Source organism: Sturnira hondurensis, unplaced genomic scaffold (assembly GCF_014824575.4).
Source record: "Sturnira hondurensis isolate 20B ecotype Veracruz unplaced genomic scaffold, ASM1482457v3 Scaffold0024822, whole genome shotgun sequence".
NCBI lineage: Eukaryota > Metazoa > Chordata > Mammalia > Chiroptera > Phyllostomidae > Sturnira > Sturnira hondurensis.
Genome location: NW_028097453.1, coordinates 2,599,740 through 2,626,968, shown reverse-complemented (window position 1 = coordinate 2,626,968; position 27,229 = coordinate 2,599,740). Strand labels below are relative to the sequence as shown.

Genomic DNA, 27,229 nt, shown 5'->3' with positions numbered 1-27,229 from the left:
CTAGTAGCCGCATTCACATAGACAGCCTGAGGTCCTTCAAGTCCAGTGACTGTTTAAAAAGCCGCCATATATAGAATCTTCTGGTTGTCCTACTTTGAAAAGCAACCCCCCTGAATGTCCCCTGAAAAACTCTCCTTCCCCTCCTTCTGCTGCATTCTAGTGCCCCGACTCAGTGTCCACAATTTCATGTAAGACTCTCTGCTGAGTTACCTCCAGCTGTTCCACTGGCTACCCAAGGACGCTTAGGCCGCATTTCTTTCGGCCCCTCTCCTACTTACACGGGATGGTTCTCAGGTAGAGGTTATCTCTGATCACTTGCTGCAGTTTGTGGTCAACCGACCCCTTCTGAAACTGAAGGCTCAGGTAATGTCGCAAATCTTTGTTAATGACTTTGCCTGCGATAGAAAACAACAAGACAAAACACACAGCTGTTAGATCTCCAGTTAAATACAGATGCCAGTGATCAAATGCAATAAAAAGAAACAATAAGAAGAAATCAGAATACTTTACTGAAAACAAGATAACTAACACTAAGTTATTAGACACTATCATTAAAATACACACATGGAATGGGCGGAATTTTACGAGGTAGGGGAGGGACATGGTATACATCAGAGAAAATGACAAATGTACAAGGTAATTTCATTCTGTCTCATCGCTTTAAATACTATCTATATACTGGTATCTTCCAAATTCTTACCATGTCTCTATCCCTGACCTATCGCCACCAAGCTCCCAGGTCATCAGACTTGTTCATACACATTACGGATATATTTGGATGTCGAATAAACACTCCAAATTTCCGACAGCCGCAACTCAATTCCATTCGCCCCCCACAAGTCTTCCTCCCCCTGGTTTTCCCTGTCTTACAAGACGGTAACAGCAGCAGCAGCAACCCAGTAGAACAAACCCCAAGCTGGAAGCCATCCTTGAGTTCTCCTTTTCACCTCTGCCCTCCAAACCCAACCCATCAGCGACCTCTGTCCATTCTCCCTCCACACATCTCCCACCCTGTCCACGTCTCCGCCTCCCCACTGCCACCTCCCCAGTCAGGCCACACCACTCCTCACCTGGAATTCGCCAACAGCCTTCTCACTGGTCTCCCTGCATCCATTCCCACCTCCCTCCTGCTCCTGCCATTCATACAGAAGCCAGAGTGAAATTTAAAATGTAAATCCGATAACCACTCCTCTGTTGAGAGCCACCCACTGGCTTCTTGTTGCACTTGGAATAAAACCCACACTCCTAGCCCTGGCCACCTCTGCCTAAACTTGTTCACTCTTTACCCCCCTCAGATACCCTCCAGCCACACTGACCAGCTTCGGGAACTTCGAAAAGGCCAGATGGGCCCTAAATCAGAGACTTCTATCACTAAATTGAACAGGCATTTTCTGTCCATTACTTGCCTCCTCAATACAACACGAGTAATAAAGAAGTGAAGGATTCTTCTCATATTTTGGGGGAAATGGGAGATGAAATTGGGGGGGGGGTCTCCAGGAAATATGAAGGACAAGAAAAGGGGACTGAAGGAATCTGATAGCAGTGAATGTGTAGTAAGGGCTGAACTTAAAATGAATCCCAAAGCAATCCAAACACTGTTCAGGAGATGAGACTTCAGCTCATCGGAAAAGAGCCATGCTAAGGCAGCATAGATTCTCCCACTGGACGAAAAATAACTAGTTGATTAACATGCACTTTGTTTTATTTCAACAGCATAGTATGACAAGGTTAGATGAATCAGAAGGTCACTACAGATCAATTCATTCTTTTAACTATGATCCTTAATACAACACTTATGATCCTTTTCTCACAAGTGTATATAAATAAACATACCCCGTATGAGAGGGTGTGACTATTATAAAGCAGGAAATCAGAGTCCCTCTAAAGTCAGAGATAATATTAAGATCCTAAACTAATGCACATAAACTAAAAAGCCCTGGTTTTGCCAAAAACAGACACTGAGGAAGCTGGGAACGTTCATGGTGAAAGAAGAAAACCTGAAAGATCTCCACAGGCAGAACACGGGAGATTCCCGAATCCCACAAGGTGCTTCTACCAGGCATTTGGGGCCACAGCAGCCGGAGTCCAATCTAAATGGAATCACATTATTTCATTACTTATTTACATTATAGCACTTGTTTGTTGCCGGGTAGAAGAAAACCTTAATTCATAATCAATACTGCACAGTCTCATTGCTTACTGAACAAAAACATACCCAGTAGTGGATTTATAAAGTATTTTAAAAGTTAGGCAAGGAATTTGTCAACTGCTTTGTGAAAAATACTATATAAAAACTTCAGCGGATTGTTATATAGGTGCTTAAAATGTTTTAGTGATGTTTGTGGAAGTCTGCTTAGGGTTTCTGAATAGACAAGGAATACATAAATTTTTCCACATTTAAAAGAATATCACATGGGCCTTCCATATTTAAAAGTCTTCTATTCAACATATTTCAGGAATCGATTTAATTTGGATAAAAGGTAATACTTGCACAATGAAAGAAGACAATGTGATTTGACATTTTTTCAGACTTTTTTTTTGTTTTTTAATTTGAAGTTTTAGTAGAAGATACTATATAACTCACAGAGGAAACCCTAAGAAACTAGACTGAATTTTAATCTCTAAAAATAACAGTCATTAAATTAGATTTAATTAAAGTCAAAGTCATAATAAAAATCACAAATCACAAAGCATGAGAGGATCTCTTAAGAGGAAATGAAGCCGAAACAACTCCAGTCCTGTTTCAAGGGCCTACGCGGTCTGCAGACTGAGAGGCGGCCATGGCAAGAAGGAGCTGGGTTTCAAGCACACCCGAGTCGTCGGGGCTGGAAAACCACTCTGGCCTTCACCTTCACCTTCTACTGGGTTTCTGGATGCAACACCAGGGCAAACAGTCGCAAAGAAAAGGGTGAGGGGCAAGCTCATCAATGCGACGTTTTATTTAAAATGTGCAATTACTCAGAAAACATGATCATACTTTCTTGGTTGGAGACAAAATATTACAAATATCACTGAAGAGTCGATTATAAAAGGCTAATATTTTATGAGTTGGTATTCCTAAAGATTAATAATTAATAATAAACTGTATTAGCTACAACAACCATCATGGACTTCCTTGTCTCGGGAAACCAAAAGAATTTTCATGAGGGGACATAATGTTATTGTCCCCTCTCTGATACGATGTTAGGAAAATTTTAAGCCCAACTATCTTGCACAGGCAGACGTCAATAAAGTTAAAATCACTAGAGGGCCAACAGGAGCACTAACTCACAGCCGCCGCAGAGGAGTCTCTCTGATCACGTTGTCTATGAAACTGTGCCTTTTTGTCCCAGGAGAGTTCCACAGAAACTTGGCACTTCACGGGCATGGAGCACACCGACCTACCTCCCTGGGGTTAATATAGTTGTTGTTTAAAAATATGGGAAACAAAGATTCCCCAGAACAGCATTCTCACCCAGCCAGCCTTCGCTTTAAGTGTTGAAATTATTCTCTGACTTCTAAGTGATTTATGAGTCGGGTGGATTTATGAAACGTAAAAACAGATCTATATATCTTACAACTACAGTTCAGGTGAGGAAAGGCCCACACCTGAAATTTCAATCATATAAATAAGTTCAGGCACTCAAGTTTCAATACATATATCTGTATGAGTCAAAAACACTCACAACTGCCAACTCACACTCTGAATCTATGCTAATTAATACTTACTCCCCATCCCTGAGGAAGCCCTGTAGGGAGTCACCGATTACTAGTATTTAGGTGACCCCATGGCCTGCCGGCACAGGTGTGGCCATTCGAGCGACTGTGGATCAGCCTAAATGCCACCGTGTCATTGTCTTTGCCATAAGAGTAGTCTAGGAAACTTTGCTAACCACTTGTTAAAGTCAAGATACGACATGTTTAACTACTTGTTAAAGTCAAGATATGACATGTCTTTAGTATTCTCTAACTCAGTAATTATAAAATTAAAAAAAAAGAAAAAGTGAGGTATGTTTGACATGTCTTATTCTTATAAATTCACATTGATTCATGGTGATCACCTCCTTCTTTTCTAAACTCTTACAATATTGTAGTTTTTAAAAAACAATCTCTTCAAATTTTGTCCCGGTTTAATGTTAGGGAAGTGCAGAGAAAGACAAACACCAGACGATTTCACTTACATGCGGAATGTGAAGAACAGAACAAACAAAATTGCAGCAGGCTCATAGACACAGAGAGGGGACAGTGGCTGTCATAGGGGAAGGGGGGTGGGGACGGGGGGACAAAGGTGAAGGGATTAAGAACTGGTAGTTACAAAATAGTCATAGGGATGTGCAGTACAGCACAAGGAATAAAGTCAATAATATTGCGATATATATATATATATATATATATATATATATATATATTATATATCAGGTGGGGACTGAAAATATCAAGAACACTTTATAAAGTATATGATTGTCTAACCACTATGCTGTACACAAAATACAAAATAATATTGAAAGTAAACGGTAATTGAAAAAGAAAGAAAGGAAGAGAAGAAGAAAAGGAAGAGGGAGGAAAGAAAGAAGGAAGGGAGGGAGGGAATATGTTAGGGACGTGGACTTGAGTTTTATGTCTTTTGGGAAACTGGGTCATTTGTTTCTCTTCATTCTCCTGGTACTTCCTGCATTCTCCATGATTTCACAAAGAACATTGATAATGACCTTGAGATCGTATCTGAGAGCCCTTTGACTCCTGTGAGGCAACTCAGTTGAGTCCTAAAAACATTCATTTAAAGTGAATGACACGGGCCTGCGAACCAGCCGATCGAGGTTCGATTCCCAGTCAGGGAACATGCCTGGGTTGCAAGTCAGTTCCCTGCAGGCCAACTCCCAGCAGGGGACGCATGAAAGGCAACCATACATTGATGCTTCTCTCCCTCTCCTTCCCCTCTAAAGATAAATAAATAAATAAAATCTTTAAAAAAAAAGAAAGTGAATGATACTCTTACTGTATCCTAATCTTTTTAAAATTTATTTTTTCCTGTTTGGGGTTGTTTTACCTTTGACTGTAGGAGGAGTAACTCTGCTAGTTTGAGATTAGGGAAGCCAGTGAGAAGGGTCTAAGCAACTGCTTGCTGCTAGTCACACTGCTTACTGCTGGTTTCATTCACGTTATCTGATTTCAGTCTACAATCAGCTGACGTTAACGAAGTCTCCTGACAGCCTACTCCCTCCTTCTCGTTGCTCTCACTCCAGACACGACCTTGAAAGCTCTCTGAAGTACCACAGCTTCTTGTGAGCTCTGGATTACAGAAAAGAAAACCCTTAAATGTTTATTTTTTACAGTTTATTTAGCACTGTAGAAATGTGATTATGTCTCCTTCCATCTGTCAATCATATACATCTTTTATGAAACCTGAGTTGCTCAGAGAATTCTGTTTACCCTTAAGGATTTCTTCATGTAACTTTTAAAAACATGTATTGATTTTAGAGAGCAAGAGAAGAAAAAAGAGAGAGTAAGAGGGAGGGAGGAAGGAAGGGGAAAGGGAAGGAGGGAAGGAGAGAAGGAGAGGAGAGGGAAGGCGAAGAGAGATGAGAGACAGACAGACAGACAGACAGACATCCATCAATATGTTGTTCACTTATTTATACATTCATTGGTTGGTTGCTTCTTGTATGTGCCCTGACCAGGGATCAAACCCTCAACACCTTGGCATATTGGGATGATGCTCTAACCAACTGAGCTACCTGGCCAGGGCCCAAGTAACTTTTCTTTCAGAAATCTCTACTCTTGGAACCACACCTGCAGATGCTATAACTTTTAAAAATCTGTCTTCCTCAAGACGAAGTATGGACGAGACCACACCTGTTCTCTCCCTCTCGAAGATGGCTTAGTGACTGCCTCCCATCAACTGTCCGTCTAACTAGCTCAACACAGCCACTGTTGCTGGCTAGTCCTCTCCCAGGAGACCTAGACTCAGGAGGGCAGTGTGTTTTATTGCTTCCTCCACTTCCCGAGCACCTCAGTAGCAACAGAAAGCTCCATGAATGGGTGAAGGTGATACACATTAAGTTTAAGTCCAAACTCTCTCCTTGGCTCAAGGCAAGAGGTCCCTAAACCAAAATAAATCACGCCGTAGTCCATTGTATAAAGCACTTGAATGAAACTTTTCTACATAATGAGTACCTACATGCTTCATGGTCAAATACATCCTCTGACACAAAAGTTATTAAAAGTATCTTATACAGCTGCTAAACAAGAATAGGCTATTTGAGTGCTAAGGCCATGCTTTGTTTCACAGATGAAGTCCCAGTATCAAATACATGAAATTAGTGAATCAACTTAATTTTGTATTTTTCATTGTTCATTTGACCCTCTACAGCTTCAAATACATGAAATTTTAAAATACGCACTTAACTGATGATACAACATGCTTTAACAGCCAATGATTTTTCAATTGGTGTGTGGCAAGAGTTTTTAAAACATGCAATACCTGATTAGTTAGTCGGGCACTGACCTCTTTTCCCTTAGACTGTCAAATTTAAAATGACGACAGCCAATACAACACAGCCATCTGGCGTGAATGCCTTATCTTGAACCAAAAATACATAAGTCCCATAATATGATTGCACTGTAGTGGCCACGTCACATAGTAAGGTTGCATCTGGTTGGTTAGTTCTTGGTATCAGAAATCCTTATATACAAGTACAGAGACTTTTTTAAAAAGTCACTTTGGAGCAAAAAAGATAACTATTATTATTTTTTTGTAAATGAATAAAACTTATACCTATTTTTTGTCAGATCGGCAAAAAATTATTTTCTGGTGTGCTGCAGAATTTTAATAATTAGTTCATATGTGCCATGAGATGAAAAAGGTTGGAAATTGCTGATCTTTATACAACTCTATAATAAACAATGTTTCTTAAACATGAAATTGACTTCATTTTGACTTTGTCTAAATGCTAAATTCTTCACTGATGCAAAAAACTAAGTCTTTAAAAGTAAATTTTAATGATAGTTTATATGCCAATTCCTCAAATCTGTTCTTTATTTTTATTTTTTATCCTTACTCGAGGACTAATTTTTCATTGCTTTTCAAGAGAGAGGAGGGAGAGAAACATCAACGGGAGAGACAAGCACCCATCGGTTGTCCCCCACACTCACCCGGACAGGCGTGGGTGCCTGGACTGGACTGGTGCCCCAACAGGGGACCAAACCCATGACCTTCCATTACAGGAAGAAACTCCAACCGACTGAGCCACACCAGCCAGGAATGTTCTTTATTAATACTTTTAAGTGTATTCACAAGTGGTTTCTGGCTCTACAGAAATACAAAATAAGGCTAACTTAACATTTGAATCCATTGTCTTCTGGCTCTGCTGGGGATAACAAGTCCAAAGGAGGGAAAAATCAACAACAACAAAACCAAACCCTTCCACTCTTTCTGGGGGAAGATGTGGAACTGAGGAGAGCGTGGGAACCAGAAACAGGACCCTGGGGCCTGGGACTGTTGCTTTCGATTATCGTCACCACATGGTACATATATGCTGTAGGTTTTCACTCTTGAAAACCTTGGAGGGAGGTGTCACGATTCTTGTTTTACAGATAAGGAGTTGAGGTGGAGAGACCTCACATAACTTGGCCGAGGTCACATCACTACGAGTAGCAGACCTGGGATCTGAAGCCAGCCAATCTGCCTCCAGAACCTCCACTGTGAGCACCAGACTGGACTGCCTGCCCTATCCATCCATCCATGCATCCTTCCATGCACCGTGCACACATCCACGGATGCACCACGCATCCATCCACGCATATATCCATCCATCACCGTTTGATAAATTTCTTCTCTTGCATAAGCTTGTAAGAGCACATGCTTTTAAGAGCTCTTTCGTAAGAACCCACCCTTTCGTGAAGCAGCTGCGTCTATTGGGTAAACAAATATTTACTGAGTCTCCGGTAGTAGGCACTTGGGGGTAAAGTGGTGAATGAGAGTGCCCCTAGCTGGAACTTACAGCCTTGCAGGAAAGGACATTAGAGTAGAAATTTCAAACACGGGAGCATCATGAAAGAGAAGTCTAGAAGACTGTGCACATCTATAATCTAGATGCTCATCCTGTGGAGTCTAGGAGAAAGTCACTGAGTAAGTTACACTGGAGCGGTCACCGAAAGGATAAACAGGAGGCTGGTGGGGAAAAAATGGGGGTGGCAGGTGGAGAGAGCAGGACACGCAAAGGCACTCGGGGCGGGAAAGAGCACGGTGCTCACAGGAAGTGACAGAATCCAGGATAGCTGGTTCTCAGAAAGTGAGGAAGAGTTCTCACGACTGGGACAAGATCCAGGGACCAGAGGGTTGAGTAGAACCTTGTAATAATTCATAAGAATATTAACTGCCCTGGCCAGGTAGGTCAGCTGGTTAGAGCGTCATCCTGATACACCAGGGTTGTGGGTTCAATCCTGTGGTCAGGGCACATACGAGAATCAACCAATCAGTGCATGAATAAGTGGAGCAACAAATTCATGCTTCTCTCTAAAATCAGTAAAAATTTTTAAAAATTTTAAATTTAAAAGAACATCAACTAACAAGTCTGACACCAAGACCCTTCATAATTGCTGTAAGCTAATAACTATGGATATATTCTTACTGGCCACCTCTATATTCTGTATTTGTATTCAAATGCTATTTCATTATTTCAATTGTCTGTAAGAGCATGTTTGACGCTATAAACTTACAAAATCCATGGCAACAACATTCTTTAAGAATGCCACTCTCATTACAGGCAAGCAGTAACTTCACGGATTTTTCCCCCTTTGCCCCCCTCTACCCAGCCCACCCCCCCACTCCTACAGGCAACACCCACACTGCCGTCCGTGTCCATGGGCCACGTATATGTTCTTTGACTAATTCCTTCACCTTCTCTCAATCAGCCCCCACCTTGCCCCACCCCTCACAGCTGTCAGTCTGTTCCATGCTTCTATGCCTCGGCTTCTATTTTGATTATTAGTTTATTTTGTTCATTAGATTCCACTTACAAGTGAGATCCTATGGTTTTTGTCTTTCATTGACTGGCTTACTCACTTAGCATAATAGTCTCCAGTCAGGAACTTAATGAATTTTAAAACTAATTATATAATGCTTGCTTGGTCTCAAATTGGAAAAGCATTAAATACTCTGGAAACTTGTGAGCCATTTCAGTTTTGAAAACTGGTCATCTTTTAGTACTCTTCCGAGTTAATTTGAAGAAACACAGACTAAAGCAATCAAGTGAGGTTGCTGTCTTCTGCAAAATACTGCTGCGATCTCACCAGCCAGGGCACAGGCTGCCGTTATTGGAGGTCACATTTGTTTTTTTCTTCCTCTCTAGCTTCACTGAGATACTGACATATATATTAGGGCCACAACGAAAGAACAGAGCAAAACCTCAGAAAGAGAGCTAAACGAGGAGGAGACAGCCAACTTATCTGATGAAGAATTTCAAGCCCTGATAATCAAATTGCTCACAGAACTGATTGAGCTTGGCTGAAAATTAAATAGCAAATGAAAGATAAACAAAATGAAATAAAGCAAAATATTCAGAGAACCATCAGTGACAGGAAGGAAACCACGACTCAAATCAATGATTTGGAACAAAAGGAAGAAATAAACATTTAACTGGAACAGAATGAAGAAATGTAAATTCAAAAAAAGTGAAGAGAGACCCTGGCTGGTGTAGCTCAGTGGATTGAGCACAGGCCTGCAAACCAGACGATCGCAGTTCAATTCCCAGTCAGNATTAGGGCCACAACGAAAGAACAGAGCAAAACCTCAGAAAGAGAGCTAAACGAGGAGGAGACAGCCAACTTATCTGATGAAGAATTTCAAGCCCTGATAATCAAATTGCTCACAGAACTGATTGAGCTTGGCTGAAAATTAAATAGCAAATGAAAGATACCCAAAATGAAATAAAGCAAAATATTCAGAGAACCATCAGTGACAGGAAGGAAACCACGACTCAAATCAATGATTTGGAACAAAAGGAATAAACATCTAACTGGAACAGAATGAAGAAATGTAAATTCAAAAAAAGTGAAGAGAGACCCTGGCTGGTGTAGCTCAGTGGATTGAGCACAGGCCTGCGAACCAGACGATCGCAGTTCAATTCCCAGTCCGGGCACATGCCTGGGTTGCAGGCCAGTTCCTGGCAGGGGCCAGTTCCCAGCAGGGGATGCACGAGAAGCAACCATACATTGATGTCTCTCTTCCTCTCTCCTTCCCTTCCCCTCTAAAGATAAATAAATAAATATTAAAAAAAAAAACAAAAAAAGTGAAGAGTGTCTTATAAACATCTGAGACAACCTGAAACGTTCCAATATCCTAATTATAGGGGTGCCAGAAGGAGAACAACAGCAAGAAACTGAAAACTTATTTGAACAAATAATGAAGGAAAGCTTCCCCAGTCTGGCGAAGGAAATAGACTTCAGGAAGTCCCGGAAGCCTAGAGAGTCCCAAAGAAGTTGGACCCAGAGAGGAACACACCAAAACACATGATCATTAAGCTACCCAAGATTAAAGATAAAGAGAGAATCTTAAAAGCAGCAAGAGAAAAAGAAAGAGTTACCTACAAAGGAATACCCATAAGGCTATCAGCTGATTTCTCAAAAGAAACCTTGCAGGCAAGAAGGGGCTGGAAAGAAGTATTTGAAGTCATGAAAGCCAAGAATCTATATCCAAGAATATTCTATCTAGCAAAGCTTTCATTTAGAATGGAAGGGCAGATAAAGTGCTTCCCAGAGAAGGTCAAGTTAAAGGAGTTCATCATCACCAAGCCATTATTATATGAAATGTTAAAGGGAAATATCTAAGAAAGGAAAGATAAAAAATATGAACAGTAAAATGACAACAAACTCACAACTATGAACAAATGAACCTACAAAAATAAAAGAAAAACAATGAAAACAAAAACTAAGCAAACAACTGGAACAGGAACAGAATCTGAGAAATGGACATCACACAGAGAGAGTTCAGTGGGGAGGGGGAAGGGAGGAGGAGGGGAAAAAGGTACAAGGAAGCAGCAGCATAATTGGTAGGCATTCAATAGACACGGAGAGGTAAAAAATGGAATAGAAAACAGAGAAGTCAAAGAACTTATATGTACAACCCATGGACATGAACTAAGTTGGGGGGATGCCAGAGGATTGGAGGTGGAGGGGGGATAAAGAGGAGAAAATTGGGAAAACTGTAATAGCATAATCAATAAAATATACTTAAAAAATAAAAAGCAGAGTCTTTACTCTGTCCTGTGCTCTGTCCTCAAAACATGGAAACCTTTCCAAAAATCTGAGGACAGCTGTCACCACTGATAATTCGGGAAGGGTAGTAAACTGCACCCCCTGAGTGGTTCCCAGAATAGAAGGTGTTACTTAGGAACCCACGGTGCTGGGGAGCTGCCATGGAGGTGAACTCTTCCCCCCGACCCCACCCCACCCCCGACCCTGGGTCATCCACCCCCCAGTCTGCAGCAGCCATTCTCAGGGACATTCCCGGGGACTTCCTCTGCGCTCCGGGAACTCAAAGCAGCTGCGCATATCAAGGAGGCCAGAGTGCGAGGTGCAAAGAACCTCACTTGTGTGGCTGCCAATTAAAAAAAAAGATACTGACATACATATCATGTTAGTTTAAGGTGTACGATGTGATTGATGATTTTGCCTGTAATACATACATAGACATATATATATATATATATATATTTGTCTATATATGCAACCCATGGACATGAACTGTGGGGGAATTTTGCTTTATAAATGGCAAAATCATTACCGCAACAGGTTGGTTGGCACCTCCATCCCCATTTTTGGTGTGTATAGTGATGACATTTAAAGATCTAGCCCCNGGTAGGCATTCAATAGACAGGGAGAGGTAAAAAATGGAATAGAAAACAGAGAAGTCAAAGAACTTATATGTACAACCCATGGACATGAACTAAGTTGGGGGGATGCCAGAGGATTGGAGGTGGAGGGGGGATAAAGAGGAGAAAATTGGGAAAACTGTAATAGCATAATCAATAAAATATACTTAAAAAATAAAAAGCAGAGTCTTTACTCTGTCCTGTGCTCTGTCCTCAAAACATGGAAACCTTTCCAAAAATCTGAGGACAGCTGTCACCACTGATAATTCGGGAAGGGTAGTAAACTGCACCCCCTGAGTGGTTCCCAGAATAGAAGGTGTTACTTAGGGACCCACGGTGCTGGGGAGCTGCCATGGAGGTGAACTCTTCCCCCAACCCCACCCCACCCCCGACCCTGGGTCATCCACCCCGCAGTCTGCAGCAGCCATTCTCAGGGACATTCCCGGGAACTTCCTCTGCGCTCCCGGGAACTCAAAGCAGCTGCGCATATCAAGGAGGCCAGAGTGCGAGGTGCAAAGAACTTCACTTGTGTGGCTGCCAATTAAAAAAAAAGATACTGACATACATATCATGTTAGTTTAAGGTGTACGATGTGATTGATGATTTTGCCTGTAATGCATATATTTGTCTATATATGCAACCCATGGACATGAACTGTGGGGGAATTTTGCTTTATAAATGGCAAAATCATTACCGCAACAGGTTGGTTGGCACCTCCATCCCCATTTTTGGTGGTATAGTGATGACATTTAAAGATCTAGCCCCTTAACAACTTTCACGTAAATAATGCAGTGCTGTGACCACAGTCACCATATTGTACATTAGCATCCCCGGAACTCACCTGTCATACAGCTGGACATGTGTACCCTCTGACTGACATCTCCCCATCTCCCCCACCCCCAATTCCTGGCAACCACCCATCAATTTCTGTTTCTGTGAGTTCAGCTTTTCAAAATTCCACATCGAAATGAGAGCACACAGTATTTCTCTTTCTCTGTCAGAGGTCACAGTCTGTCTGTTGTAAAGTATGACCACAGCACATAGTCACATGGACGTGTCCCCTCTCCGCTGGTCAGATTTGTCTACTGCCCTGGGTCCCGTGTGATTGGCAGCTTAAGGGTGAGTCTACAATCACATACCTGGCCCTTGCCCTGCACACCCTGGAAAGGGTTTTTTTACCCCTCCCTCCTTTTTACTCCTTCCTTCCTTCCTCCCTCCCTTGCTTATTATTAATGTATTTACAATCAAAAGAATGGGGGGTACAGTTGAAGAAAGAACTCTTTGGTTTTTTCTAAACATCAGAAAAATTGATGAACTGTACACCATACTAAAGACATCCATTCCTAAAAGCCTATGAGTGTTTATTACATGTAGAGCTCAATATTAGTGCAACATTGAAATTGCTTCATTATATTCAAGTTATGAGAAAATAAAACCCATAATCATGTTGTATACTTTGAAAAACATTGTCCTGGTTTTTATTTGTATAAATAGAGCAAGCATTTCTCTGTACAATGTATTTGCAAATAACAATCATCTCTCTAAACAACTCTGATCGTGGCCAGGGATTGGAGTTACAAAGAAAAATTGCTGGAGCCCCAGAGGAAAACGCTGTTGCACGTCTTCACGTTCTACTTCTGGGGCAGCCCCCCAGTCCCATTAGTGCCCTGCCCACCCTTCCAACCTCCGCACCCAGCGATTTCCCCTCCGGTTTCAGTTTTGCGTCTCCTCTACCTGGCTCTCTCCGTGGCGCTCTGTACACGTAAATCCTGTTAGAGCCGAAGGCTCATCTGCCAACCACATACGTGTCGGCCTCCCTCCCTGGTCGTCGGCCTGTGTGAAATCAGGAACTATGGTTTGTTTGTCTCTGTATCGCCCAAACTGCCACCCATAAGGCTGGATAAACACTTCTCTTAAAACACATCAAAATGACACTTTAAGTAACATGACTGCTATGACAATAGAGTTTTTAATAAAATTCATCTCAGGAAAATACTGGTACTTTAATCCTCAAAGACACAAAAGCTCTTTTAATCAGCAGACCATTAAAAGTAATGTCTTGATTATAACAATGTGGTAAAACGCTCATGACGTATTTTAAATGAAAAAGGGTCACAAAACAGAATATTTAGTGTAACCCTAAAACATATCTGAGAATATGCAAATAAAAATATGTAAGGGACGTACATAAAATGGACTTATTCTTAAATATTTAATAATATCTCAAATATTATTACAGGGTATAATTACTGGGTGATTTTTAAAAACGTTTCATGGTTTTGTATTTCCAAGTTTTCTACATTGAAAAGTCTATTACTACAATAAGAACAAAACTTTTAAAAACTAGAAATCATATTTTTTTAAAATGTGCCCTTCAAAGGTTATCAGTGGGAAAGAAAGCGTGACATTACCAATCATTAGGACAAAAAACAAAAACCAAAAACACAAGCTAAGACTATATATGTGCAGGTTTTTCTCCAATCACTTGATTTTAATAAACATTACTTTCACCACTCCTAGGTTAAACTACAACCATTTTACTTTTTTTTTTTAGGTTCTCACTGAGGATATATGCTTATTGACTTTTAGAGAGATACATCAATTGGTCGCCTCCCGCACTGGGGATTGAACCCACAACCTAGGCACGTGCCCTGACCTGGAATCAAACCCACAACCTTTTCGGTGTACAGGCTGACGCTCCAGTCAACTGAACCGCCCGGCCAGGGTCTCAGCCATTTCACTTTGAAGTGAAACCTCAATTGATTAACAAGCTATAGAACTAGAACCAACATTTAGAAATTAAGATGAAAATCATCCTTCTAGAAAAGACACAACAAAATCACCACAGTTTTCCCTTAAAAAGCCACATATCAGGAGGAACAAAGATGAACCTTCCTAGCAGAACAGAGTGGAAAAAATTAGGACTAAATCATCAAAAGTGGGTCCTTTCCTTTTTGAAGTTTTATTTGATGGGATTATGTGGATTTACTATTTAAAGAAAAACAGTATTTATGAAGTGCTAACTTGAGGCTTTTTATAAATTTCCCTTTGAGACACTCGGGTCAGGAATCATCAGCACGCCCGTCATAAAGCCAGACAGCCGGTGCCCGGTTGGCGTAACCAATATCTACATCAAAGTGTTAATGCTTTAGCCTTTTGACCAGAGGGTACAAAGCCATCTACTGGGCCCATCATTTCCCCTGGAAACAGAGTAACTGGGTTCTGCGGTCTCTGCAAATCAAGGTTAAGTGCTTCCACAGAGTGTCCAGGACTGGAGGGGGAAGATGTTAGTGACGGGCGTTACAGAGACAAGGCGGTGGCTGAAAGGGAACACAGATGTACTTGATTAGAAGTCGCACGGGTGAGGGGCTGGGGGGAAGACAATTAGAGAATCCCGATCGTATCCTAAGATACATCATTAGGTAAACAACACTGACCTCTGGGTTCAGGCCGATGTAATCGACCACTTCGAGAAGCAGTTTCATGGCTTCTTTTTCTGTGATAGCTTTTCAAGTTAGGAATTTGTACTAATTCTTAAAATTTTTCTAAAATAGGTGGGAAAGGTCCTAAAAACTGTAGTACATATCAAAAGGCATGTGACTCCAGAGAGTCAACATTTGCTAAACAAAATATTCCATTTCTAATCTCCATGTTTCATTGGGAATATATTTTAAAAGAATTTTTAATTATCTTTACAAAGCATGGTTATAAAAATGTCAAAACTCTAAAGAAATATTTGGGGGGATAAATGGTCACTTCTATGCATGTCCTCCTATTCAGAACCCTCCACTAAAAATTCCCCCCATCCCCTTCCCTCGACCATAAGGCCGAGTGAATCGGGACCTTCCAGAATGTATCAGCACAAATGAAAGTGTCAGAAAACCTCCAGTCTACCATTTCACACTGAAGAATTTTAAGCAAAAACAGAAAGAAATCCGCATCCCTAAATTAAACCAACAACGAGAAATAAATCTATTCCAAACACAATGGGAACTTTTATCAATTCCAACATCAATTAGTCTGAACTAAGAAAACTGCACTGTGAGAACCACCCTCAAGGGCACTGAAGGACCATATCCAGGCTGACGGTCCTGAACTTGAGTTTAAGAACTAGGGGAGAGCCTTCCAGGCAACACGAGTCACTTTTTCAAAAGGTTTCTTCTCCATTACAGAACAAAATGAGGAGAAACAATAAAAAAACAGACAGAAAATAATTAATCTTTGTCCATTCAAATATCAACTCTAAAGTACACAAAGCCATGTGGACCACCCCGAGAAGACGCCGGCAGAAGCTGACGTACGGTGGGTGCTCCGGCTCGTGGGCACAGCACGTTTCGCAGACTCTGGGCATGAAACACCCCGAAGGGCCCCACTGACAGCTACAGGGCTACCAGAGGGCAGGGGAGGGCTGAACTCACGGCCAGGCACTGACAATTCTTTTTCTGTCCAAGGTTCTTAACTAGGGGGTGTAATGTCCATGGGCAAACCTACTGCAAAGTTGCCAGGAGAGTGACTCTGGGAAGGGAATAATGTTGATCTACAAAATAAAAGGTGTGTGAGCTACTGCTCCCAACCCCTAGGAGCAGGACACAGAAAAACTCTGAGAAACAGTGACGCAGCTCCCCAAATGTAGCTCTTTGGCTCTGCCTCCCTCCCTTACCCCTGCCTCCTAGGACATCTGCATGCACCAACGGAGGATGTCTGCCTGTACAGGGCACTGGAGAGTTCAGGTGCTAATGGTAAGAGCCAAGTGGTACCCAGGTAACTAGGAAGGAAACAGCACTGAGCAAAGAAGTAGCAAGATTAGACTGACATATTCGAAAGGTAACTTTGCGTAACTATACAGAGGAGGGATCGAGACTAGCTATGGGGCACGCAGTTCAAAGGTGAGGGCCACTGTCCGGGTGAGAGAAGGTTTAGATCAGTCCTGCTGGTGGAGAAGAAAATTCACTGCATAGCCCACGCACATGAGGAGGTTTTCCATGTCAAACACTACCCTTAGAAGAGCAAGTTGTTTTGTGTTATTTGAACCTCGCAAAATCGCAGGTTACAGAATGACCTATATATTGTTTTTACTTTGAAAACACACACAAAGTACCGTCCGGGGCACACACATTAGCCCGAACCAACACCTGTTTCAAAAGATAATCTGACATAATTGATAAGAAGGGGGGGAAGCAAATAAAGTCAGAAGATTTAGTAATTATTTCTTGGGGTTTTACTTCACAATTGCACATGCAAAGTGTCATTGATGAAATAGGCACACGCTTCTTACATGTATGTATGCAAAATAGCTTTTTAGAACTCTTGAGAGCTTTTCTCTTTTGTGTTTAAGAATTAAAGTGCCATATAATCTTCAGGGTAAATGATAAAAGCAGGCGAGGAGGACCGCCCTCGCTGAGTACAGCTGGCTTCCAAGGGTCAGCGCTGCAGAAGCAGGAACACGCCGTCCGGGCCAGGACACCACCCCTGGGTGAGACCGAGCGATCGCCTGCAGTCTCATTACTGCCACGGGCAGCGACCAGGCATCTAGCAGGTCGCACCCAGAACTGGTTCCTGAACCCTGACCCAGGCACTGAGTGCTATTATTGTGGTTTAGGGCAAGTTACTGTAAGACCATGTCTTAAGGTTTAGTAAATTCCATACAAGAAAACACAGACTGGGGAAAAACAACTAACCTGACTCCAGAAAAAATATTTCCCATGAAAAAAATTTTTAAAAAGAAAGAAAGATCATGTAAGAGTGGCCAGCCTCGTCTTTAAAGTAAATAGCATCAAAAACACAGGAGGGTCAAGAAACCAAACGCCAAGCCCTGCACTGACGTGGAGGCTGTAAAAATCACAGTGTAGCACTGTCCCGGGGTTGTGGTGTTACACACAGGTACAAACAAGTCTCCACAAATGCCAGTTCGGAAGCATATACCAGGTGCACAAGAGGTTGTGGCCAAGAAAAAAGACTGCATGTGTTTGGCGGGGAAGCCAGTTGATCTAGGCCCAGAGTGTGAACGGGGAGGATGGCAGGGGGCACAGCGGGCATTCTGGGCAGGGGAAGAGCATGTGTCGGGGGTGGGTGAAAAGCACAGAGGCCTTGGACTAGAAGACTAGAGAGAGGCAGGAAGCTCAACATAACAGCAGGCTTCACTTAGGACACCGAAGGGTTAGACCATCACTCTGTAGCAAAGAAGTCACTAAAAATCTGTCTAGGAGAAAGGCACGGCCAGACTTGGGTTTTATTTTGATGGGTCCTCCTGGCAACAATGTGGACTCCAGAGACAAGGGCAGCAGTCACGGGGCATGAAGACCAGCAGAGAACGGACTTAGCCACAAATTAACATCGGCAGAAGCGGCAACAGAAGAATCGAGGCAGCAGAAGATTAGGCTGGTGAAGTCGGCTCAAGAAGCATATACCTGAGCATAAGAAATGACTCGAGACACGAAGTAAATGCTGACAACTTTGCAGAGTGCTCTAAATTTAAACTTCAAGTTACAGGAGTCCCTGCAGGAGAAAAGGGAATGAACTGAACCACCGATGAACAGGGCGTGCCGCTGAAGAAACGGAGAGAATTGTGCAGAAACGGGTTGGAACCAGACAGGCTCCCTACATTTCAAGAAAAAGGAAAACAGTGCCACAAGGACACAAATTTAAATTCTTTTTTTTTTAGTTTCTAAGGTTTCCAAAAGAAAAAATAGATATTATCTAAAGAGTCAAGATTAGGAGAGATTAAGATAACTCTACAGCAAAAGATGTGTTATCTATACCCATTTGCTTGGCAATGAAGTCTTTCAGGTTTGTGGTGGGAGTGGCGGCCTAAAATTTTTTTCATCCTTTTCTTCACAGAGCAAGGAGAGGAATAATCCAGAACTCTGTGACTGAAGCTAGAAGAAAATCTTATAATTTAGAGATGTTGTAGTCAAATCCTGTATTATATGATTGCCACCATGATAAAAAACAAACAGGTGACCCACGAGAAAGAAGTAAGAGACAGAGGCAACAGATACAGGAAGTGAGCGCAGCACACAAACCGTCTTATTTTTCCTGGTGGAGAGTCCAAAACCGCTGCGTCATAGAGAAGGAGAAATTGATCACAATTAGGTTGGAAAAACACTGTGGCAAGTTCAAGACTAACATCAGTTCCTTTGTTTTTTTGGAAAAACACTGTGGCAAGTTCAAGACTAACATCAGTTCCTTTGTGGCTCCGCACAAATGGCTACCTTCATTATTATATAATTGTATCACCTTGTAATTGACACCATGAGGCACTTTGATAACACAGCCTATTGGAATTAATGTTTCTAAACTCTCAAAAAATATTGATTTATTTGAATCTTAACCTCAGTAAACACATACTTTGTTACACTTTAAAATTTAAATCAAGTTTACTTTTGCTGCTCTTGAAATGATGGTATCTTATTTAAGAGGGACTAACAGGTCACAGAAAATACCAGGAAAAGAAAAGCATTCTTAGTCATCAAGAGCTTTTTAAAGAGTCGATGTGATGACTTCAGATGAGATCTTAAAAAAGAAGACAAATTGCCAGAAAAATCAGTTGCTATTGATAAGGTTATGGGTGACCGCATCTTGTCTCAAGTTTGTCTTAAATATTACAGCCATTTTTACAATTGAAAATAAAACAAAACTAGGAAAAAACAAACCCAAACAGGCAGGTATACATGCTTATAACTGGAACAGGCAAAGATATGTACACATTAGCAATGACTGAAAGGGAATTCGCAGACATGGAAATAAAGTGTAATATTCAGTTCTATTTCTGGGATGCTGTGTACATTTATAATATAAAAACTTAATGAGAAACTGAGATACAAAAAGATTCACAGTTGACTATAAAAATGAAATATAGCAATTCTCCAAGTATGAATAACCATTAAGCAGTAAGGCTGTATGTATATGATAACTACTTTAATTAAATTACCTAGGTAATTCAGTAAAGAAACCAATCTAACTGATTTTAGTTGTTAAATTAGTGATTTCTAATTGTATGGCTCATAACTATATACCTGTCAGTGAACAGTTTAAAATAATTCTTCAGGACTTCCGCCAAGATGGAGGCATAGGTGAAAACACTGTGCCTTCTCCCACAACCAAGTTTGAATACAACAAAGGTTTGGAGAACAAAGACACAGCCAAAGAACAGAAAATTGAATTATACGGAAGCCTGGCAAGAACGAACCATTCGACGGGGACAGTAAGAGAGGCGGAGCCAGCAGCGGAGCAGGGTCGGGCAGGACAGATCCCCTGACCTAGGCGCGCAGGCAGCCCGGACCCAGTCAGGGTGTGGGGCAGACTGACCGTGGTTGCACATTCGAGCACAGTGAGACGGACCACACAGGCCCCAGGGGGCGAACCCAGTGGTGGAGGGCTGACGGTGGTGGCACACTCGCGTGCAGTGGGACGAAATGAGAGGGCCCCGGTGACGGTGGTGGCTGTGGCAGCAGCGGCGGCAGACGGGCCGCCATTGCTCCTCTTTGACCCCGCCCCCACATACAGCGTCACAACCCAGCGACTTAGTTGCCCTGCTCTGGTGAACACCTAGGGCTCCGATCCTGCTACTTAACAGGCACGAACAGCCCAAAAGATGGCGCAAGAAGAACTCAAAGCCCCAGAGCCAATAACTCTCAGTGACCAAGAAATTGCCAGCCTCTCAGAAGCACAGTTCAAGACACTGTTTATCAGGATGCTCACAGAACTGGTTGATTATAGTCACAAATTAGAGGAACATACGAAGGCTAAACTAATTGAAATGAAGGGAGATGTCCAGGAATCCAATAGCGATGGAAAGGAAACTGGGACTCAAATCAATGGAATGGACCAGAAGGAAGAACGAAACATCCAACCAGAAAGGAATGAAGAAATGAGAATTCAAAAAAATGAGGAGAGGCTTAGGAACCTCCAGGACATCTTTAAACGTTCCAACATCCAGATTATAGGGGTACCAGAAGGGGGAAAGAAACAGCCACGAGTGGAAAACGTATTTGAACAAATAATAAAGGAGAACTTCCCCAGTCTGGCAAAGGAAATAGACTTCCAGGAAATCCAGAAAGCTCAGAGAGTCCCAAAGAAGTTGGACCCGAGAAGGAACACATCAAGGCACATCATAATTACATTAGCCAAGATGAAAATGAAGGAGAGAATCCTAGAAGCAGCAAGAGATAAGGGGACAGTCACCTACACAGGAGTACCCATCAGACTGTCAGCAGATTTCTCAAAAGAGACCTTACAGGCAAGAAGGGGCTGGAAAGAAGTATTCCAAGTCATGAAATCCAAAGACCTACATCCAAGATTGCTCTGTCCAGCAAAGCTTTCATTTGGAATGGAAGGACAGATAAAGTGCTTCTCAGATAAGGTCAAGTTCAAGGAGTTCATCATCACCAAGCCCTTATTATATGAAATGCTAAAGGGACTTCTCTAAGAAAAAGAAGATGAAAAATATGAACAGTGAAAGGACAGCAAACTCACAGTTATTAAGAACCACACCTAAAACAAAAGCAAACCAAGAGGATAGCTAGATCAGGAGTGGAACCATAGAAATGAAGAACACATGGAGGTTAGCAACAGGGGAGAAGGAGGAGGAGAAGGGGGAGAGAAGGTACAGAAAATAACATAGACAGTAGGTAGAAAATAGCACAGGTGGTAGGTAGAAAATAGATGGGGGGAGGGCAAGAATAGTAGGGGAAATATAGAATCTAAAGAACTTGAGACATGTGGTTATAAACTAAGGGAGGAAGAATGGTGGGGGAGGGGGTGTGGGGGTGGAGGGGAATGAAGGGGGGGAATAGAACAACTGTAATGGTATAATCAATAAAATATATATATTAAAAAATAATAACTCTTCAGCGCAGTGGTTTAAAAACTTGGGTACAAACAGAATTCTACCTTCAGAGAAATTTTATCAAGTATTCCGAATGTCCCCAACAGCGTGAGACTGTAGTGTCCCATCCGAGAAGCCCAGCTTCACAGCCACCGGTCAACCAGGTTCGTGCACATGGGCCTGTTTCCGTTTCTTGGAGCGGCCAGGGTGCCTGGGCATCAAGGGGTTGGCCATCGTGAAGGGGAGATGGGACTTCTCTTAATGTTGGTGATGGACCAAGGCTCCCCACGAGCAAGATCAATGAACTCACAGGTGGTACACTGCTTCCCGCCCCAATACAACTTCTGTTTAAATATGGAACTCTTCTTTTAAAATTTTTTTAAAATCTATTGATTTTTAGAAGGAGGGAGGGAGGCGGGAGTGGCGGGGGGTAGCTAGAGAGAGATATCAGTTTGTCGTTCCACTTATCTATGCATTCACCCCTGACTGGGGATCAGACCCATAAACTTGGTGTATCGGGTGACACTAAGTAACTGAGCTACTGGGCCATGCCTAGAACCCTTCTTTTATACACTGCGAAGGGACAGCAGGGAAAGCCATTAAAGAGGAAAAAATGGCAAAATAAATGAATAGACAGTTCGCAGGAAAAGAAATGCAATGACCTTTCAACGGATGAGAAGATACTCCAATCATAATCAGAGAAATGCTCATTAAGGCAACACTGAGATGCCATTTCTCAGCCATCAGAGCGATGGAACATTCCAGAGCAATGGTGAGGATGTGAAGAAGCAGGCACTTCCATCTGTCCCTGGCGTCTGCCCTGACATGCCCAGCCCGGGCAGTGCAGACCACTGTGCGCCCACCGTAAGGGGTGCCTGGTCCACAGAGAACGTACGAGTAAAACCAGAAGTTGAACTGCCGCATAGCATCATGGGACAGCAGTTCTGAAAGAGTCAGCAATAAAGTAACTCCCTGAAAAACCTCTCTTGTTGTTATAAATTCTAAATAACTGTCACAATTGTTGAGTTTTAATAACGTGTATGTGAGTTTCAAATTAGACATTTTTGTTACTTATTTCTTACACATTAAATTACATATGGCACTAAATTTGTGGGATTCCCAGTGCGGCCCCCGATACACACGAACTCAGTTCCACGCGCTCACTTCAGAAGTCTGCAGCGTTCTGAAACGATTCAAGCTCCACGTGAGCACAATTCGTCTCTAGCCCTTCTGATCCACTACGTTTGGACAATAGACTCTAAACAAACAATGACAGTGGTATGCTATTTCTCTTTTCTAGGTTATCTTTATATTTCCTGGCAGGAAGTTTTAGATGAGTTCATCAGACACAAAAAATATTTGCAGACAGCTGGAACCAGCCTTGAACAATGAATAACAGTATCACGCAGAGTTTGAAAAACAGTTAAAGAACAGTGCCCGGAAACTGTGGTCAAGGTTGTTAACTATACAACAGTAAAACATAAGGAAATGGACATTTACATAGAACGAAACCAAATGTTGAAAAACGCCGGGGTAGGAGACAAAAGATACTGCTCACACAGGACTAGAAGGAGCCAACAGGGCAAGGCTCCTGTGAATGCCTGGCTATCCCCTGAGGGTCAAAGAGAGCNACAAAAAATATTTGCAGACAGCTGGAACCAGCCTTGAACAATGAATAACAGTATCACGCAGAGTTTGAAAAACAGTTAAAGAACAGTGCCCGGAAACTGTGGTCAAGGTTGTTAACTATACAACAGTAAAACATAAGGAAATGGACATTTACAGAGAACGAAACCAAATGCTGAAAAACGCCGGGGTAGGAGACAAAAGATACTGCTCACACAGGACTAGAAGGAGCCAACAGGGCGAGGCTCCTGTGAATGCCTGGCTATCCCCCGAGGGTCAAAGGGAGCCAACGCTCACGGTCATTCACGCATTTTCTGCCAAGAGAAAAAGCGCAGGGATTTTGCTTGAAACCAAATCCAACAGAAACCTAAGACAAACTTTCTGGTGGGGATATTTCAGTAAACATTTTCTATCATGTCTTCTTTTTATTTTTGAAATTCATATTTAGTAGCATGATTATATATTTCAGTGTTCCATAAAAGAAAATATTTGATGTTTATATTTTGTTTCTATATTATTATATTTTATTTAATTTTATGGCTATCATTTAAAAGTTTTATCATATAGAAAAGGAATGTATTAAAAATGACCTGCTCCAAGTATCAAATACACTATGTATGCCACTGGGGAGTGAAAAATGATACGACCAGTGTGGAAGAAAAACAGGGACAGGTAGAGTTATAAGTGATATAATAACCAGCAGACACACTGGGAGGCTAAACCAGAAGTTAATAAAAATGGCCCTGGCTGGTGTAGCTCAGTGCATTGAGCACAGGCCTGCAAACCAAAGCATCGCTGGTTTGATTCCCAGTCAGGGCACATGCCTGGGTTGCAGGCCAGTTCCCCAGTATGGGGTGTGCTAGAGGCAACCACACATTGATGTCTCACTCCCTCTCTTTCTCCTTCCCTTCCCCATCTCTCTAAAAATAAATAAAATCTTCAAAAAAGAAATTAATAAAAATTATTACCTACAGGGGAGCTGGTGAAAGAATTGAAGGAGGGGCAGGTGTATGGCCTGACTTCTGAACCATACAAATGATTTCCACATTCAAGAGAATAAAACTAAATTTAAAAATCTACAAGGAAACCTTCACACACACAAAAAAAAACAAATGGGAATAAATGAACTTAATTGTACACCAAGTTGGTAATAGAACCACACAAAGACAACAAAATATTTCAAGTCACTTCTGAACACATCCTTACCGGGTTACAATACAAGGATAATAAAAATTGCAAAGAAATCTTAACATCACATAATTATTGTAGTACTGCTATTTTTATCATTTTGAACCTTTCTATAGTTAGAATAAAACAAATAGACAATTCTGCAACTGTGTTAGGAATCAGACATCCTTTCAGTGAATGACAGAGATACAGTATCAGAATTGTAAAGCTGCATAGGTATCACCATGTAGCCATGATTTAAGAAATATATATGCATATATAAATGTAATTATGAAAGCATGTACACAGACACCCTAATTAATAAGCGCCAGAGCTAATGACACCCCAGGAGCAATGAACACCTCGAGTGCTCAGACTTGCTCTCTAGAGTCCCTTCTCCACTGAAAGGAACCGGGCTCCTTGGAGAAACGGCGGGGGGTGGAGTGGGGGGGGAGAGGGACTCCGGAACTGGGGTGGGGAGTGTGCAGGTGAGGCTCGGTCTTTACATTTTCCCAGAAAATGAAGCAAAAACTAAGGAAGGACTGTCAAAGGGGCACCGGAGTGAGCTTCCAGAGGTTCTCACCAGCCATTTGAGAGAACGCGAGCATCACAAAGGAGAACAGTTAGGCCCTGGCTGGTGTAGCTCGGTGGATTGAGCTCGGGCCTGTGAACCACAGGATCACGGTTCGATTCTCAGTCAGGGCACATGCCTGGGTTGCAGGCCAGTTCCCAGGAGGGGACTCACGAGAGGCAACCATACATTGATATTTCTCTCCTTCTCTCCTTCCCTTCCTCTCTAAAGATGAATAAATAAAATCTTAAAAAAAAACAGTTGTACTAGATTGCAACAAATAGAATTAATAAAAACCCATGAGTCTATGATACTCTAAAGAGAGAGAGGAAATAAGGAACTCGTCTGTAATCAGTGGGGTGGAGGGGGGACTATTAAACTCCATGATCTCAAATCTTCTTACTGGAAGTAAAGTGCTAAGCAATCGTTCTACCTTTTGGGGAAGAACTTGTTCATCTCAGCAGAACGCTGAGAATGCCTGCTCTCAGGTGCAGAGGGAATGTCACAGTTAGCACCCCCTGCCCCCCGCCCCCATGAAATAACTGAGTCGGCCAGGGCCATTCTCCTACGGGCAAAGCCGACTGCACCCCACCTCTGCTTTTGGGCATCACCTCCAAAATTCCGACGGAACTGAGAGCAGCACTCAAACCAGTGTATTTGGTTTGCAAGGCCTCCTGCTTTCCCCTCGGCCTCGCCTCCTCCGTGGTGTCCTCTCCATCTCCTCACGCATCGCAATTCTGACATCCCTCACGTGGCATGGGACATGGGACATTCTTCTCCTGGGCTTGGGACATGATGGTTTTTCTCTCTGGAACACTTTTTCTCCAACCCCTGGCCTGGCTATTTCTTCCGCAGCCCTCATACCCACATTCACGTCTACACTCGCACGCCAGCTCTCTGCAGGCCCCGGATCTTCCAGTTCTAAGTTACCTGCCTCTCTTAGTTATTCCTCAGGACCCCGTAATCCCCTCACCAGATGTGCCCACTTAATCACACTGTCCCTCAACCACCTCACTAGTTGTCTGTCTGCTTCACTCCCTGGGTCACAAGTCTTGGGAGAACCTGGACAACGTGGCAAGAACTCAAATATTGAAGAATTAACACCAAGCAATAGAATAACTTAAAGCCTTTATTAAATAATATAGCCTTCATAGTCCAATCATATTTTTCTTTATAAATCTAATAAATCTTATCTTCTAAAATATTCTACTCAAAACATTTTATTTTACTTTTAATGAACTCCCACATTACTCAAATTATCTCCATTATTCATTTATCTCCTCCAAACTTTGAACTGGAATAGCAAAGTGAAAACGAAAGCGAGAAAATATGGTTTGATAAAGCCTGCTATCTTTTCATGTCTGTGTGCAGTTTCAAAAGAACATTTTACCAAGCATCCTAGACCCTTCAAAACGTCAATGTCATAGAAAGGAAAGAAACAGAAAAGCAGGAAGACAGGTCTGAACTAACAGACCGAAGAGTCAGGACACGTAAAGCAAATGTGATTCTTGTTGGGATCTTACACTTTTAAAAAGAAAGAAAGAAAGAAAACAAAGAAAAAGGCAATAAAGGACATTTTTGGGAAAACTGAGGAAATCTGAACATAGCCTACATGTTAAATACCGTTGTTTCATCCTTACATTTCTTGAGTGTGAAATGGCATTGTGATCATGGAGGGGAAGGCCCTATTTTTAGGACATACATCATGACGAGTCATGAGTATGTAATAATATGTGCAACTGACCTCCAGGGAGTTTACGCGCGCGCGCACACACACACACACACACACGTGAGACACAAAGTGAATCTGGCACAAGTTAAAGTTTGTCTAACAAAGAGTATATGGATACTCATTGTCTTCTCTCTTCTCACTTTGGTAGGTTTGAACTTTAATAAAAGTTGGAGAGAAATAGCTAATATTTACTGAGTGATTAATACAGGCTGGACACTAGTGTTCTGGGATACTTCCGTCCTCAATCCTCGTAAGAGCCCTTGTGAGTCTTACCATATAGTATTTACTATTACTAGACCCATTTAATAGATGGGTAGCCTGAGGCATTGAGCGATTAAGTAACTTACTGGGAGTCACACAACTAGTTCCATCATTGCAGCCCCTAAGAGGACAGAAAGCGAAGACAGGCACTCAAGTAATTACAAAGAAATGTGCAACCAACGAGAGACGCACAGATG

The 27,229-nt window shown here is 42.1% G+C and overlaps 1 protein-coding gene across 6 annotated transcripts in view; it reads right to left on the bottom strand.

Moving 5' to 3' along the window:
- MAGI3 (membrane associated guanylate kinase, WW and PDZ domain containing 3) overlaps window positions 1–27,229 on the bottom strand; it is a 201,074-nt gene that overhangs the window by 90,151 nt on the left and 83,694 nt on the right. For all 6 annotated transcript variants that reach the window (XR_005065430.1, XM_037038724.1, XM_037038726.1 and 3 more), the window contains one exon: window positions 279–395. Coding sequence is in view for 4 of the 6 variants with exons in the window: in XM_037038724.1 (XP_036894619.1) it covers window positions 279–395 (117 nt within the window). In the remaining 2 variants the exon portion in view is untranslated. The remainder of the gene's footprint in view (window positions 1–278; window positions 396–27,229) is intronic.